An 18,641-nucleotide genomic window follows, 5' to 3' on the forward strand; every position below is an offset into this window, starting at 1 on the left:
ATTTCCGGAGCCCTCCGCTACGGAGACTCTCATTGACTGAGCCACTTTGGGATGTTAAACGCCACAAACGAAACCTAAATTAAACATCAATTATGATTTGTATTTAGTGCGCAGAAGATGCAATGGCAGAAATCAGAAATATGGTGATGCTTAGCAACTACACGCTCCCATAACTGCTTCGTGATAAATTCTTACTGATACTTGTATAATGTAGGTATAACAAAATATTACAAATGAAAAGAAACCTAAATGGTCGAGAACGGTATCACGTATGTTCGACAGTAGATAACCAACCTAAAGTCCAATATTTCCCTAATTTCAAGAACAAAATTAATAGTCGTTAGTACTTACGGGTAAACTCCACGCACTCTGACAGCAATATATATATATATATATATATATATATATATATATATATATATATATATATATATTTATATATATATATTAAAGGAAGATGAGGTTTGGCGGGATGAGCAGAAGAAGAGGAAGCTGTTTCTACCCCGCACCTCCACCACACCTGTTACGACGTTTATTTAGACAGATCTTAGGCTGCGCTAGAGAATAGCACACAAGAGCGGGGCAGAACCAGCTTCCTCTTCTTCTGCTTATCCCGCCAAACCTCATCTTCCTTTAATAAGGACCGCGGGAAGTGCGTGACAATATATATATATATATATTACAAAGATGCATATGTACAGTACTACGCAACCGCAATCCTTATTCGTCTAAAAAGTCTACCAGGGCGGTGCACCAAAAGGTACATCTGTAAGCTGTGCTTTTTTGTAGCTATGAGTATTTTAGGAAACCGAGTTTCGGCCCGTGACGTCAGCGCCGCGTCTCCGCTAGCGGCGAGCCATCGAGACTAATGAGGAGAAGCGGTGCGGGTGCGGCGGCGCTGCCGGCCAGAAATACGCGCGCAGGCGCCCTACAGTGCTAGTAGGCAGTAGGAGGGGATCGGTACCGGGCTCGTGCTCTCTGAGTAGACGCCTTTTTATTAAAAGGTAAAAAGATTTGGTTCAATAGGTTCTGTTTATAAATGCTGGTCTCCTTCCCTGTTTTAAAGGATGAGATAAGAGCTCAACAGACTAATGGTTCATTCAAAAAGTTACATCATCAGGCATTGACTTTTTATTCTGAACACTTTGATACTTTTGAACACCCATTTTCATACTTTTTTCGTTTCTAATTGAGCAGATATTTATTTAATTACATTGATTTCATTAACTCGTCATCGCCTCTTACGCACAATCAATCATTAATCAATAGAACTAAAAATCAGAATGCTACAGTTTCTTTTAAGGAGGCCCCGATTATTTTCGATACGCGGTGCCCACTACTACCAATACGCCAGCAGCTTTTCGACTGGACGAGTTGTTTAAGCTAGCGCTTAAAAGGACAAACTAATACAAATAACGCGGTGTACGCGATGTGAGTTCTCCTTGCGCTGCCGCATTCCCGCCCCCTTGAGTACTCGTGTAGAGCTCTCGCGCTGCATATGCGACGCGTCGCAGTGTACCGTCATCGGCGCGGCTTCAGAAAAATCTGCTTGCTTGACTTATCTTCTGTAAATCGAACTTGCATAAGCCTGAAAGTTCCATTGCTAACATACTCTCTGAAGCAGACAGTTGACAACTACGATACAGGAAGTTCGCTTCGAGAGTATGTTGTTGTTCTTGTTGTGGCTGTACGAAGAAGGAAAAGAAAATGCACGGGCCTTCTACTGGCTCTGTAGCTGAGCCACCTCCGCTGCCTCGCGCAGACAGAAGAGAAAATAGAGAAGAAAGAAAAGGAAGAGGGAGAGAAAGACGCGCGCCGCAACAATGGCCGCCGTCCACCACCGAAATGGTGGCGGGCGCAATGACGGCCTACAACCGATAAAAATTCTGTGGCAGGCTAGCCTCCGCCGCAAGCGGCGGCGACCCACTGTCCCAGCCCCATCAGGGGAGTACTTCCCTCGGGAGTACGCGATGTGATCGCGTTTGTTTATGACCGCTGCTTAAATGAGCGGGCCCTTGAACACAATAGGTCGACCCGCACAGGTACTGGTAGCAATTTACCACTGCTTTGCAGGAAATGCGGATGCGTCCCTTAGCTGAAAAAAAAAAAAAAACTTTCCTCTATGAGGCACGAGACAAGGCTGAAAGGGAGGTCATCGAAGGCTTCCTGATTGCCAAAAATGGTGACGAATGCGTCAGTTCGCCGTCAGTATCCCTACGGAGACAGGCGATTTAATATTTTCAAGGGTATGTTCGGGTTCCACAGCCGCTGTGATTCTGCTATAAATTAATGTCACTATTTCGAGCTTTTTTTTTTCGCGATAGTGCGTTTCTTGTTTTTTTCACTGGCTTTATAATTCACCTGTTTCGAAACTAAATTTATTTGGAAGTCTGCGCATTATTTCTTCCTGTGTGTTTCTTCAGCCCGTCTTTCGCGCAGTTTTACTTGTTCTCTTCAAATGAAGCAACTAGCCCATCTAGATAATCTTAGCTTTGCAGTGCCTCTGAATCTATTGTTGAATGGAGAGGCCTCGCAATGAAGACAGCCACGGGAAGTTATACTGCTTGTATCATGCTAGTGAGACCGTTAGCATGAAGAAAGGGCCTCATTACAAACCACCGCAAAGGTAAGAAACAACATCTGTGAGCTGTGAACCGCAAGTTCATAATCTAGCGGACTTTTGGTTTCGTGGCTGTTTTATGACCTGGGGGATTTGAGTCCTTCTGGCTAACATAAAAGGATAGAATTAAAACAACTTCATGGTCCTCAATGCCTTTCATCTTATTGTAATTCTGGACCAACTTGCGCGGTTTGAAGCCGCTTTTTTTTTCAGCTTAGTCTCCACCTATCTCTTCAAGAACGCCAAGGCTTTATAGTTGCGCTTCTGGTGATCTTAAGTCCTTGAGGTCGCCATCTACATATATGCGTCCATTCGAATGCTTCAGTGAATCCCTGTTTTAAAAGCCAGCATTAAAACATTCTCAATCAAATACGGGAACAAAAAGCTATCAAAGTAGCAATGACTATCTGAAGCTAGATACCACGAACGCATCAACAATTTCTGCCGCCGAATGCCCCCAACTTCGCCTTTATTCGAGCAGCAACAGCACTCTATGATGACGCAGAATGTTCTTGCGGTCAACTTAGAGGATTGCATACTGACAGGCGGGATATTTAATGCGGTTTACGGCGCCAGGCAGGCTACTTTTGCACGATAGCGCGCAAGCGGCGTTTACTGCCGTATCTGGTACAGTGTTCTAACACTGAAGATCTGTACGGACCAGGTCTTTACGGGCCATATGAAACCGGAAGCGGTGGCTGACGCGAGACTGCAGTTTCGCACAGTCATCTTTTCCGGTTTTCATGGATTTAATAAAATCAGGTTCGCTGTGGTCTTTTCTTCTCTTCTTCCTCACCTCTCTGAGGTGATCGTCGATTCAGCGGGCAACGTGTAGCTCGCACACAAAGATACGAAGGACGACGATCTTGCAGTAAAAGACTAAATAACCTTATATAACAATAAGAACGCGAAGTAAAGTTAGTTAACAAAATACAAATAGGCGACTACACTACACACGCTACACAACGCTACACACCGCTCCGCGAACTGGCTCGTTAACTGAAACATAAACTCCTAGTTTTCTTTTCAGGACTTCATCTAAGTCTGGGCCTGCCTGCTACTGCTACCGTAGCTTGGCCGAGAATCGCTCGAGAACATTCCAGACGCGGAGAAGGACTGCTGGGAGAGAGCAAAAACACCACCACAGCTATCGCGAACTATGCTCCTGCGCCATTTTCTCCGGTGGGCGCGCCGAAACTTTTGGAAATGGCCATTTGAAAATGGGCCATGGCGGCCTTACATCTTTGGTGGCCGAGGAACTACGCAGTGATTTGGACACGGAATTGCGATTATTGTCTACAATGGTATGTCCATTTCTTTAGGAGACAAGACCTGATATCGGAGCGAAATTGCTGTTTCTCCTCTGTACCGACATGTGTCGAAGAACGCTGCGACGCTGGTATAAACTGTTGTGCGGGCATTCCGATGTATGCGTCCTCATCCATTCGAGCACGCGAGTCACTGTAGAGACTTATATACGTTTGCTACAATTAGTACAAAGGCGTCAAATTGAACACATTATATATTTAAACTGATGGGACAGCGTCACTGATCTCTTGGGCCTTGCTTAGCCGCTATATGCCACTTGTTGATCAAATTAGTCTTCGTGTCTAAGGACATGCGGTTGCGCACATGCACCTCTTCCCGCCATGTATCTCCAGCCTGGTGTCGCGTCGGTGCTTTTCTCTACATAAACATTGTTGACAAAAACCTTGCTAATATTCCGCTTTGCATGACATTCTCAGTAGAATGTAAGATAATTATGCTAACATTTTTCATATCCATACGATGGACATAATTTCAGACTGAGGAATGTCTTGTGGTCACAATTGTGTAATTTGACGAATGCAACTACGGTTTTTCCTTTATATCTACATTAAATGCGACTGTTTTCAGGCTGCTTCGCACATTGGTCAACAGGAGAGTATGAAATGACCCCATATTGGATATTTTGCCTCAAGGTTAAAAAATCTCTCTGGCAGTTTCGGCTTTTCATGGATCTCAAACGCGCAATCTTTCAGAGTTGGAATGGTGATTTATCTGATAAATTCGGGATTCGCATTTCTTCTGAACTCCCAAGAGAATTTTAGCATGACGACGCCACAACCCACCTGGCTGATTGTTGTATTAATGAATGCTCATTGTGCCCTGTCAGTGGTTTTGTGTATTGTGTCGAAGTCAGGCAATAAATAAAAAAAAAGTGACCCAGTGTACCTCACTTTTTCTAAGACTCCTCTCTGATAAAATCAGCTGGACACAAGATTACAGCACAGGTCTCACTGTCAGCCTTAGTTTTTATTCAAATGTTGTTTGGCCTCAAAAACATGTTTTATTGTAGGGTCTTGGAAGCAGAAGGTACATAGTATTATCTTAGGAGTGGCTCTAAGTGAAAGGGTGTTATGTTCGTCATCTGTATTAACAGAAGATGCATCTAGCATTAAAAGAATGATATCGTCGTTATCTTCTATTTATCCCCCAGGTTCTGTTCTTTTGGGCTTGTGCAAAAAAGCTCGAGGAAAATTGTTTGCATACCACAAGTTTTATCACTGCTTTTTGCGAAGAAATAATTAGCTATATCTCAATAGTATATTAAGGAAGTGTGCATAATGGAGCGAACCACCAATGTAATCGGTTTGGGGTGATTTGCAACCCCGAAGTAAGTCAATATATCAGATATGCCTGGTTCGGTATTAGGTTTTGAAAACATATGAATATGATAGACCTGGTCCGTCGAGCCTCTGGTGCAAAATTATCGCAGAGTCTTATAAACACTAAGAAGAATATTCTGAGTGGGGAATCCGAGATTGATTGCATACACTGTTCAAAAGTGTAGCCGATGGGTGCTTTAGGTCGCAGCACGATACAGCGGGCAATGCTGTGAGCAACAGAGAAGTTTCTAACCAACTTGTCTCTGTAAAACCGACTGGCACTTTCCCAAGTGTGAAAGGTTTATCCTAAAGCAAATACAAACCGGGTCACGCATCGTCCCGGCAGTGCTGCATGTCCTTCACTGAGACGTCTAAATGAGTGATGTGTGCAGTGTATACGAAGTGGGTCCGTCGGAAAAATGGCACATCATGTAGGACTGTGCCAGCTTTCCGACCCAAGTTACATTCCAGACATACCCGCCCGAACTTCAACGTGCTGTGTAAAGTACCGACAAGGACAGTCAACAATGGGCCATCCAGCAGGCCCGGGGTGCCCTCGAACCCTCGAAAAGCACAAGCTTCACGACCCACTACAAATAGACCAAAATAAGGTAATGCAGAGTAGGTAATAACCCCGGGTCGACGCTTGGTCCTTGTCACTACGCATTAAACTGTCGTTTGCCGGCGTTTCTTTGAAGTCATACATACATACATACATACATACATACATACATACATACATACATGCATACATACATACATACATACATACATACATACATACATACATACATACATACATACATACATACATACATACATACATACATACATACATACATACATACATACATACATACATGCACACATTCATTCCTACATACATACATACATACACATAGATACATACATACATACATACATACATACATACATACATACATACATACATACATACATACATACATACATACATACATACATACATACATACATACATACATACATACATACATACATACATACATACATACATACATACATACATACATACATACATACATACATACATACATACGATTTTAAGTGAGGAAGTGCAGCAATTCCTCTAGTGCAGAAAGATGCGTACGGGATGATTTAGCAAAGGATGCTGTTGGTTTTCAAAACGTGCTTCTCGCATCGTCTAATTTGCCGTATTGGTACATCAAATAATGGTCACGTTAGAACACGTTTTGTTGTACATAAATAAGCCCTGAATAAGCAGCCATGAATAAGCAGTGCTGTTTATCACAGAACATTTGATGTAAAATGAAACAATTCGCGGAAGTTATTTGTGTTGTGCACTCACCTGTGTATGGGAGCGCAGAGGAAGAGAGCAAAAGGTGACCAGGATTCCTCTTCTTGTGTACGCTGGAACTGCGATACAGAACAATTTGCAAAGTTATGTTCAACAAAGCTTTTTTTGAACGAAAGCGGGTCGCATTATGTCACAAGTTGTTATAGAAAAAAAACGGCAATACAGTTATTTGCAAGGCTATTTTTTGTTTTTTTTTTTCTTTTCTGCGACACAGACACCTTTGTTTTAATAGTAGGCAGATCACGCAGCTTGTGCATGTACAAACTGCAAAAGTTCCTGATACTGCTTTCTTGCTCACAATGCTCTGTAATAGCATTTTCGGAATTGTTTTCTTTACTATTTGGAATGAATAATTCTAAGTTTGTACCCTCAATTATTTCTTTACAAACATACTTGCGTTCCGGAAGACGGGATGCAAACTGTTTGCATATTTCTTCAATATCCGTGCGATATAACTGTTGCAAGAATCACTGAGCAACATATCAAAACTTCAAGGATCAGCCAGTCAGCTGTGTGCATAGTGTTTCATTTCATTCAATAAAAATATTGCTGCAAAAGGTAGCTGGTGTGGTAACTTTCACACCATGGACAAATATTCAAGATATTATCTGATATATTCTCGAAGACGGCGTACTCTACCTTAAAACATTGCCTGAGTAGTTATTCTTAGTAACTCTTTAAAAATTTAATAAAAACTTGTGTTTGGTTAGCTGATACACCGTATATATTTGAACACACTAACTCATAATAACTACTTCACTACTGCTGGTCCTTAACCGTGTCTAGAACAAGCGAAATTATGCTTTGTGAAGGAACGCGCCCTCTTTGTCTTACAGTGCTTGCACCGGAACTCATGAAAAATCACCAGGTGGAGCCACATGTGATTTGCTTTCCCACACATGAAGTTTACTGAGCACATTTGAAGAGTGATACCGGCCGCCCTCCGATTGAAACGATTGCATTTTACGGAGTATCGAAGAAGAACAAGATGGTAAATTCCCTCTGTACCTTGTCTGAGCGGCGACTGTAGACGACGGTGTCTTGCAGTCCACATACCACAAAATTACCAGACGTTGTGCACACGAGCAGAACATTCAGGACAAGAAGGATTGGTTGGAAGTTGTTTTCGTTTACAGGTGCCTGCAAAAGGTTTGTGTTTTAATGTTTCACTAGAACAAAAAGTGTCAGAAATGCTTTTGCACAGCAAGGTGAGCACATGCAATAAAAAAGCTATGCTACCCACTATCATCTATGCCTCCCCTCTAAATTAGAAAAAAAAAAAAAAGGCGTCTTCAAAAACGCATAGGATGGCTTTCAGAACTGCTTTTATATTTTGATCCTGAACTGTTTTAAGGCATCACGTTTTTAGCCATTGTTTGTTTTTAGGTCCCTTTATTACAAGGCGTTTTGTAATGGTAGCTAACTGCGCCTAATTCTGTTTTTTAGTGGCAGCATCCGCCCATTACAGTATGTATTCAGCTTTCTGCGAGTGCTCGGAATAGTCTTTCAGTGCTATGTAAATGCACGGAAAGAAATGGGTTTTCTTATTGTAAGTGTTCTATTCTCGTCATTCTACTGTGAGTGAAAAAAACTCAAGGACGTATGTGAACGTCGGCTAAGCCGCTGTAAAACGTCTTGTACACCTGGCATTCTTTTTTTTTTCGAAATCTGTTCATATTTCACCCCATGCAGGTAGTTAATTTTGGAATATTTCTTATTAGGCTTTCAAACCAAACCAACTTGGCCATGCTATGGCATCCTCTTGCCTTAGCAAAAATAGTTACCATAACCATTTGCGCCAGCGATAGTGGCACTGATGAAAACTCTGTCTAAAAAATTCAAATACGGAATCAATGATTGCACGCTGCCTCCCCTCTTTGCACTAAAGAGGAGCTCAGGACTCTTGAAACACACACACACACACACACACACACACACACACACACACACACACACACACACACACACACACACACACACACACACACACACACACACACACACACACACACACACACACACACACACACACACACACACACACACACACACACACACACACACACACACACACACACACACACACACACACACACACACACACACACACACACACACACACACACACACACACAAAAAAAAAAAAAAAAAAAAAACAGGCGGATGTAAGTCATAGCTTTCAACTCTTGCGGAGCCACCCCATAAGCCATAAAGCGAAAATGCATTTCGTTTTGGCGCCCATTCCCAAGATATACGTTCTGCCGACTGAGAGAGGTCCTACACCTTAACTTTCCATTTCTTTATAGGTTGGATTCTTTTCAGCCGGTAGTGATGCATCGGGTCGTCGTAGCGGTTGAGTTAATGAAATAGGGTGTCGAATCTGTTTCACGGGGTGCAGAGAATCTGGCGTCAGTCGTGCGATTCACGCTCTACTGGTCTGCAATGCTTTAATAACACCAGTAGCAAAGGGCCTAAAGACAACATTGGGAGCTCCGGCCTAAAATCGAACAGTGATACGGGTAAAGGAGAGCAAACTGCCAGCTTCTGTTCTCTACAGATCAAAGTTTACGCTGCTTTCTCTATTATCTAAGGTTTCCCAAAACAACGGCAAAGGTACAGTCTTTGAAAAAGTTTTGGAGCCCAGGGGGTCTACTTCTGAGCCATACTATGCAGCTCGTAATGCATTACCAGGTTTGCAAACTTGCTGCAGGCCACATCATTTTTCGCCCTACCTTCTCCAATGGCTAGGAAATCAACGACTGTTAAAGAAGTCATAATATACGGCTTAAAAGCAAACCCTCTGGACTCTAAACTTTTGACAAAGGCTGTACCTGTCCCCAGCAGAGAATCCTATTGAGTTTTTGCTAAGGCTAAAACCTGATATATACTTCAATACATGAATGAGGATATGCGCGTGACTCTAAAAAGCGGGTCAAAGATCATTTTGAGTGCCCTAAACGTTTTCCTATTTTTGATGGCCCAAGCGGTAAAGGATATTTGTGAAAACGTAAACAAATACGTTTGAACATATTCCAACTTCTCAATTTGGATAATCTGCAAGAAGATAACACTCCCCCGCCCTAAGCAGAACACCAGCTATAAAGAGCCGCATAAAAGAAAACACTGCAAGCTGCACTGCAAAAGGAAAAAAAAAAAAAAAAAACGACGGCTTGAGGCTTCTGTTCCCTGAAATTAATGCAAAGGAAATTTGGGTTTCATCTTTTCCAGGCACTGTTTTATTCAGTATCACAAACACCGGACAAATAAAAGACTGGTCAATACATTTAGGAAGGAACACAAAAACCGTTGCAGACAAGCCTTAGAAATTTTGCCACTTTGTGTGGAGAAAAGAGGCAATGTACCCTATTTTGTATATTCTAAAATAATTTTTTTCCTGATTTGGACTGTTCTATAGAAGTGGTTCGAACTTTTCTTCCTTTCGCTTTTGATGGGCTTAGTAGCCTATGGGCTACAAAGCAAACTGAAATTCATATGTGTCAAATATTTATTTTTCACATTTAGTTTAGGCATTTGAATGTTTGCTTCGAAGGCTGTGGGAAAATGAATTTATTAAGCAGCACTTTCCAACACATACTGACTGTAATTTAACGAGACTTAAACCAACAGATAGATGGGCGAAATTTTCACCATAGGAAAAGGGGTCATGTCGCATATTTTCTACTTTTCAAAATGTTTTAATTGTTATCTTTAGTTAATATTATTTACTGTAAGTACTATTACTTTTCTTGGTACCATTCCTTCCATTGCTTCTTAGTGGTTAATCTTACGCATTTTAGTACTAGTGGCGTAAGGTTAAGAAGCCTCCAGTTTTTTGAACATGCACGCTCCTTTCTTCCGATGCGTTCTCACATTTGTTGTAGCGAAGTTGTTGAAAAACTACATTTCATAAAAGTATTTTCTAACGTCTATCAGGCTTCTCTGGTTTTTCTACGGTTCCGAAATGATTGAAGGAGAGTAATCCCCTAACTTTTGAACGAATGTTCTCGTTCAAATTCAGCGCTATTAATAATTGAACGTAAACGCGGTATTCACCTATGGTCGAAAAATCATTTATATTTGAACACGTTCATTGAAGCAGCCTCGTTTCCTTCCGTCAGCTTAACGATCACTGCGACGTTTAGTTGATGGTGTCACTTGAAGCCCAGATTGAGCATGAGGAAGCGCTCCAGGAAACGCGTAGACAGGAACTGAGATAAGCACAAGTACCTACTATACCTACTCCAGGGACAAGCACAGGAAAATAAAACTACAATATAGTAATTCATGCGCAGTTTTAATTACCTACAAAACATAAGCCACGCTCCATAAAGGACTGTATTAACAAGGAAGGCAACATCAGCCGTCGTACTTCCTTTTTTATATTGTGGGGTGGTACCTCGGTACCAACATGACACCAGAACCATCATTCGGATGACAAAACAAAAACCGAAGCAAGATCAAACAATAACATCAATTACGGGTTATTTAGCGGTGGCAGCCGAATCGCACTCAGTGACACGTGTATACCAATACTTAATTCACCTTTAAAATAAAATATGCGAGCGAAAGTTCGATGCCTTAACTCCTCTAATTAGGCAATAAACGTTGGTCGGTACGGAAGTGGTAGTTCATGGTAGTTACTGAGAGGCTACGTACCCTCACCGAAACCTATGCTGCGCAAGACGAAGCAAGGAACCTCAAGTGTAGCCGTCACCGGTGCATACTCGAGTTAAATTTCAGGTGTCAATATTGGCTTTTCGCCGCAGATTTCAAAAGTTGAGCTTAGCTGTCATTCACTTCCGAACGATAGGAAGCCGTTTTTACGTATTGACATCAGAAGTTTGAATCCACTAACGGGACGGTTTTGGAATCGTTTGTTTTTCGCCAATAAATGCATCTTTTGTTGCCGAGACAGCGCCTACGTAAAAACGCTAATGATTGTTGACTGCAAATAATAACAGGATACAAATGTCCTCACTGCCCCTAAATAAGAAATAGCCGCCTTTTAAGGTTCACCTGCCTGCAGATCTGAAGATAGCATGCGTAATTCATTTTAGGCACTGGGTCTCTATAAAGTAGCCGTCAGCCTTTGCCTGTACATACCGTTGGGTTCTTGATTTGTCCTATAAACCTGCACAGGTCCGTGGCCGAGGCCGTGAAGACTACGACGAGCAGGAAGAGTACGTACGCAGACGAGTACTGAGCGCCGAAGTACCGGCGCAGAGACGTCAAGCATATGAGAACCTGCACAGCATAAGAAGCAAGAGGTTTACACTCAACAAAACATTCCGAGAGCACTGTGGAATCTACACCGCAGAAATGCGAAAGCCGGAGCGTTGCTGCTGCCCACGGTGCATCACGTTTGCTCTCATCATTATCATTATCAACTAAATCCACCGTCATTGTCACTGCTACTATCATCCTCACGGTAGACAAGGAGAATTATGATGCGTTTTTTACAATCCCGTCATGGTGCATTTGGTTAAACGCTAGGATGGGGATGCGAGGGTGGTGGTTCGATTCCCTGTAGAGAAGGGATTTTTGTTTTTCTGATGACGTCATCAGAATGATTGACAAGTGACACATCAGCGCACAGGTCCGATGGACAGATCCCGTGCACAACTCTCGCACACGGAATTTCGTGCTATGAGCCTAGAACGACTTTCGCTTTCAAAGAAAAATGGATGAGTTAGGTTATTTTCGAGCATGAAATTCAAGCAAGGCATTATTTAAGAAACCATGCAGCAGAGAGGAGAACCGTGTGTTCAATTATAGTTGCTCGCTCAAGTAGAAATCAAGTAATGACGCAAGTGAAGAACTGTGCCCTCAGCAAATCTCCAAAAATCATAAATAATTGGTTGTTTTTTTTAACCTGCAAGCCCTTGTTCAAGCAAGGTACTCCTTTTCTCTGCCGGGAAACCCCAGGTTTCACATCACTTAACTAATTGACATGGCAACCGGGTACGCCTCTTAATTATGAGCTCCAATTGCACTGTAGTACTTTAACATAAGTCTAACATGTTACACGCGTAACAATTCGGTGAGCGACTCATCTTCGTTTGGAGTCTTGGAGGTACCGCGCAAGATTTCGCGGTGGCGCTGCTTTCGAAGGTGTGCTGTCTTAGCGGCTCACTAATGCCCGGTTGCCTGCTGATCTATGGTAAATATTTTCGGTAAAGCAAAATCAATTTTCTGAACGAAGTAAATGCAGTAGGATGAGCAACCATGCATCACTTTCTTGCACTGGTGGTGCTCTTGTCTCACCTGTCTATTTTTTGCTTCCTCACGCACTGCCAACCTTGAGCTGAACACTCAGCTCCTCTGCGCATCGTAGACACCCCTCCATTAAAGACCCTCCAACTACTTTAATAAATGCTGGCAACAAATCAATTTGCCGACCCAGTAGAAGGAGGCAAAAGTAGTCTTCATACCAAAACCACGCAAACCGCTTCTCCCCACCAAGCTCCGACCTATTTCTCTCACTTCTTGTGTAGGAAAGTTAATGGAGCATGTGATTCATACGCGAATACGCAGCTTATTTAGGAACATGAGCTCCTGCCTATAACTACATGGTTCGTTTCCCTTCGGGTCTGGCCACTCAAGATATATAGTATTGCAGCTAAAGCACCATATCCTTGATTGAAAAAACTGCCGATGCACGAGCTATTTTTGGAGTTTACCTCAGCAAAGCATTTGATAATGTAACAAACTCTGACATTCTTAATAATCTACAAACACTCCAAGTAGGCAGCCATATGCATAACTACATAAGGGTTTCCCTCAGCAATCGGCAACCGAACAGCGATTCTCACACTAGGCCCTCACATGCTTCCAAACATCAAGTTTGGTGCTCCTGGTACACCTTAAAGGGCGGTCCTTTTACCGACTCTTTTTAATATTGCTCTTATGCATCTCCTCAGACAACGTTCTGAAATTGTAGACATATATTTCGCTTTCTATGCAGATGACATCACTGTCTGGGCATGCCGAGGCAGTGACGGTCACCATAGAGACCCACATCCAAGCAACCCTCAACATTATTGACGCCTATGTGAAAGAGAGAGGCCTATCATGTTCACCGTTTATATCTCAACTCTTCCTCTACCGACTCAAATCCGCTAATCTTAATAGCCCACCAATCACTCTGACACTCGGTCCACAACCGATACCCTTAGTAATTCAAATCAGAGTGATAGGAATCACTCTCTACTTCATGAAGCCCATAGGGTTGTAATAAAAGTCCTCCAGACTCATCCTCAAGAATCTACTCGGCTCATCCGTCGTGTAGCACATCGAAAAACAGGCCTTCACGAAAGAAACACACATCGCCTTACTCAAGCATACACTACTAGCAGAGCCGTTTACGCTTTTCCTTACTCATCCCTCACCAAGCAAGGAGCACGATCGAAATACCTCCGTGAAGCCACGCTAACAGCCTTTCGCGTATACTAGCAGGTCACGCACTGCTCTCTTCACTGCACATATTCCCAATGGGACTTCCATGTGGAGGCACCCATTACCTCCTTCAAATCGCTCAAACATTTTGGTGCCCCCTCTGCCTAAAAACATGAACCTGGAACGGGACGGGAACCGCAGAATAGCCAAGGTGCAAGCCTTACACAGAAAATATGGAGAAGACCCCAGTGTGGCATATGTGGATGCGGCCACTTATGCAAACGTGCATCGTAAGATACTAGCAATAGAAAACAATTATGCAAAACTTCGCTCTGTTTGCTCAATTCTCTCCTATTCTACAGCAGAGGCGGAGGAGGCAGCGATTGCGCTGCCGTGACATCAACGCCCGCCACAAACATTATCTCGGATACTAAAACGGCTCTCCTCAACTTTGCCTATGATTTAGCGTCCACCAACACCCACCGAATTTTGCTTTTTTGGCAACCCCGACAATCTGTCGCACTTACTTGGACACCCGCTTATGCAGGCCATCCCTAATGAGAAGGCTCACTCTCTGGCCCGAGGTCTCACTCTCCAGGCTTGTGAGGAACGGCCTTCCTTAGTTGCCCGGGAATGCCTGCTGTCCTTTCCTGACATCCTTAATTAATACCGCGAAAGTGAGAGATCTTACACACCCCCTGGCCCAACTCTCCCAATAACACATGCTCCTCAATGGCGCAAGCTACAAACGCTGCGCAGCCCCACACCCCATCCTTCTCCACACCCGCTTTCCTGATCAGTTTCCTCCTTCCTGCATGCTCTGTGGCAAATATGGTGACTTTTTTCACACACTACACACCTGTCTCTCATTCACACATCCTCCTTCACCAGAGGTGGCCCTATATTACTGGGAGCACCTACTCGCCACTACCTCCGGTCAGGACCAGTGCAACAATATTACTAGCGCTCTCGCTAGGATACCTCTCCGAGGGCTTTCCTTTACTTTCTATGAAGGCCCTCCACGTACATGGAGGGGGCTTCCAAATGCCAGGTGGGGGGCAGCGCGTCCACTCCCTGTAATATTGGCAATAAATGTGTCTACCACCACTACCTAACATGTTTATTCTCTTTCCGATTATCATCATTTATTCTTTCATCATCATTATTTTACGGATTATCATTTTACTCATTTATTCTTTCTGGTACTTACAGCTGACATCGAGACTGACTTGGCTTACTTTCATCTTGGGGATTACGACGTCGGCTATATCCGCTAACCCTTTCATGCCACTGACCAAAAAAGAAGAGTCTTCAGAGGACCCAGTTGGTTCTCAGCTGCAGCTTTCGCAACAAACCAAAAAGCCAGACCAGAGAAAAAAGAATACATAAAGCACTATCCCGCACGCGTCAGCCGCATTGGAAGGATGAAGATCGTGTTTGCTGTCTCTGTGGCCTTCAATTACCGGCTGTTACGAAGACAGTGGCATTGAATGAGAGCGTAGTTTTACGCACGGCGCAGGTCGTAGGACGTCTGCTTTAGTAATAGTATCTAATGCATAATTCGGTGTCGATGCGTTCTCGCGCGTTTTGCATTAAAGCATTGATTAGTGCTGATCGAGTTTCCTCATATACAGCATTTGATCGAGCACGTTTTATATTTGAAAAACCGCCCCAGCTACAAAAAAAAAAAAAAAAGAAACGCTATAGCGCGTTGCACAATTAGAGGCGCGTTGTAGAATGCTTCGCCCAGCTAAACCGCGGAATCCTGGCAGTTCAAATTTCGCACAGAAATGGCACTTTGTAGTTAGTATTTTTTAATATCAAATTTGTTTGGGGTACTTGCGTGATTCAATCAAAGGAAGTCAGGTGTTCTTACTAAATACAGCAGCGGAGAAGCAAAAGAAATAACCACCCTAACGATAACACTAGGGGCGCCATGTTGTGCTGTTTCCCCAACTGTGTCAGAAAAAAACAAGAGGCAACGGAAGGTTGTTGCATAAGATGGCACCACCAGTGTTGGCGTTGGGGCAATGATTTTTTTTTTTTTTTGCTTCGCCGCCGCCGCATACAGTAGGAACATCGGACTTATTTTGATTGAATCAAGCAAAACCTCAAGCAAATTTGGTATTAAAAAATACTAACGACAAAATTCCATTTCTGTGTGAAATGCGAACTGCGAAGATTCCGCGGTTTAGTTGGGAGAAGCATTCTACAGCACGCCTCTAATTTTGCAATGCACTGTATAAAAATATCTTACTATAGTGATTGCAGTGACGCAGTCGCATACAGCTGCAGTCAGCAGCACATGTTGATCTGGACCCACCGGGCCTTGTGGCCATACCAGATAAGTCTTCGTACAGTAGAGAAATGTTGACATCAAAAATAGAACCTGCGCAAAAAAAAAGGAAGAAAAAACATGTCGTGATTAACGTTTATCAATAAATATCACAATCTCTAACACTGAAGGAATCTTTTTTTTTTTTTTAAACCAAGAAAGTTTGAATGAAAGCATGAAAATACGAAAGATTACGTTCGACATCATTAACAAAAAAAATAATAAAGCAAAAATCAAGTTGGCTTTCCATCAATCTGCTATTGCCGTAAACGAGGCGTGTTCGTAATAACATGCAAGCAATAGAAGACCTTGATGATGCCTCCAGAAATTAACAGATGCACGGATCAACTAATATTCTTCCTGCACTTATAGTGGGCGCTTTCATTTGACCAAATTAAAGTTCATTGTCAATTTACCTATATTTCCTGTCAAAACAAGTAACGCTCACCTTATAAATATTGTCTTCTAAGCGTCCCCCTTACAAGGAGAGAAGAATAAAAATATTCATCCACCAACGGAACACGAGGCATCAATTAGGCAAGTGAAACCACCCGGTCTCATGGACGACATTTTAGCCCATATAACCTAAAAGGGAATATAATATGGTCTCTATAGAGCACTAGCTATTATAAAAAGGGTTCATTGTCAAAACAAAAGCCTGATGGTAGGTTTACCTTATTAAAATATCAATAAAATATGGCCGGCCACGGAAGCAGATTATGGCTTCGAAACACGCGAACAGCTCGCGGTTAAGAAGATTTTAACCAGAATTTCAATTTTTGTAATTGCCCATGGCAATATGTCATCATCACTATATGACCCACTTCTCAGTGGTAATTGCTGCTGTACGCCCTCCCATTTCCGAAAATAAGGATCACGTTTCCTCCAGCTAACCGCTCAATCTTCTCTATCATTACAGTTCCGTTTATTGCGCGACGCTCACCCCTGTATCTCCTTCCGGTCTGCACAAAGGGAAACATTCGGCCTCGCCAAGAAGGAATTGCTGCTTAAGTCGCCTCACCAGGTGCGCAATGTCGAGAAGCGTGGCTCCGCGTGTGCGGCCAGCGATCCTGGTGCTCTTGCGATTCAGCTCCGTCCATCCAACCAAGAAAACCGTAGCCAGAGCGGCGCTCTTCAGGGCAGCTGAGGCGGTCTCTGGCGTCAGCAACACAGTCATGTCCGTATCTCTCCTTGTCACCTTTCCTGGCGAAGGGGATGATTCAAGCAGGTTGAAGCAATCATAATAAGAATGCACCATAATACGGTTTTCAATTGGAGTGATAGCGTACCTGACCGGTGTTATAGGTGCTATTTCAACAGGAAGAACAGAGCACCAATATTTTGCATGCATCAATTTACCGATTCGGACAGAGCGCCTCGGTTATAAGTCATCATTTTAGTTTATTCTAGGCTCGAAATCGGCTCAAAACACGCACTTCGATATGAAAAGCAAATAAAACATTCGCTGTGGTTTTGCTTCGGTGAAACCTAGTGTGAAGCGAAAGCTGAGCCATGATTACACACGGTAAAGCTCCTTATTCAGCAGAATGTTTTCTTTCTGGTTATGGCTGGGAAGAGGCTGAGGGGTTTAGTAAAGAAGTTCATCTTGGTTTCAGGTTTGAACTTGGTGTACTCCGGGACTATGGCGTGGTTGCGCACTTCATGTTGACGTCATCGATTGTGGACACCTAAACATAACCAGATCAAGATTATTCTCGTATATTTATTTCTCGTATTTGTACATTGATTTATACGAAATGAAAAGCGCAGTATCTGTCTTTGATCTTCAAGGTTGTTCGGGTGAAAATATCCAAGACTCTGACGGCTCATAAATCAGGTTTTCGGGATAGGAAGGAACTTTATACTTTTGAATGGATGCCAAAGAATTGTGGATACCTACACCTAACCAGGCCAAGATCGTGTTTTCATATTTTGTGTGTATTCTACTTTGATTTCTAAGGAAGGAAAGCCGCTGTATGTCTTTGACCTTCAAAAGTGTACAAAGTGACATTGCACAATCCAGGGCGGGGGAGGAGTGGCTGCTCCTGGCCCTACGGGGCTGAGTATGATAAGTGACTGCCGCTTGCGGCGGAGGCTAGCCTGCCACCGAACGCATCTGTTGTAGGCCGTCATTGCACCCGCCACCGCTTCGGTGGTGGACGACGGCTGTTGCGCCGTACGTCTTTCTTCCTCTTCTTTCTCTTTCTTTCTTCTCTATTTTCTCGTCTGTTCACATGAGGCAGCGTTGGTGGCTCAGCTACAGAGCCAGTAGTAGGTTTGTGCATT

At 43.1% G+C, this 18,641-nt stretch overlaps 1 protein-coding gene across 1 annotated transcript in view; it reads right to left on the reverse strand.

The window, feature by feature from the left end:
- Positions 1 to 18,641, reverse strand: part of LOC146178707 (multidrug resistance-associated protein 1-like) — a 100,495-nt gene that overhangs the window by 72,360 nt on the left and 9,494 nt on the right. Inside the window, exons 2-6 of the mRNA XM_084579791.1 lie at positions 17,377 to 17,558; positions 16,278 to 16,409; positions 11,729 to 11,869; positions 7,634 to 7,765; positions 6,617 to 6,684 (exon numbers count right to left, since the gene is read on the reverse strand). Of these exons, the coding sequence (XP_084435917.1) occupies positions 6,617 to 6,684; positions 7,634 to 7,765; positions 11,729 to 11,869; positions 16,278 to 16,409; positions 17,377 to 17,532 (629 nt within the window). The 5' untranslated portion in view covers positions 17,533 to 17,558. The remainder of the gene's footprint in view (positions 1 to 6,616; positions 6,685 to 7,633; positions 7,766 to 11,728; positions 11,870 to 16,277; positions 16,410 to 17,376; positions 17,559 to 18,641) is intronic.

This window comes from Amblyomma maculatum, chromosome 9, assembly GCF_055883805.1.
Source record: "Amblyomma maculatum isolate TAMU_Amacu chromosome 9, ASM5588380v1, whole genome shotgun sequence".
Classification (NCBI taxonomy): Eukaryota; Metazoa; Arthropoda; class Arachnida; order Ixodida; family Ixodidae; genus Amblyomma; species Amblyomma maculatum.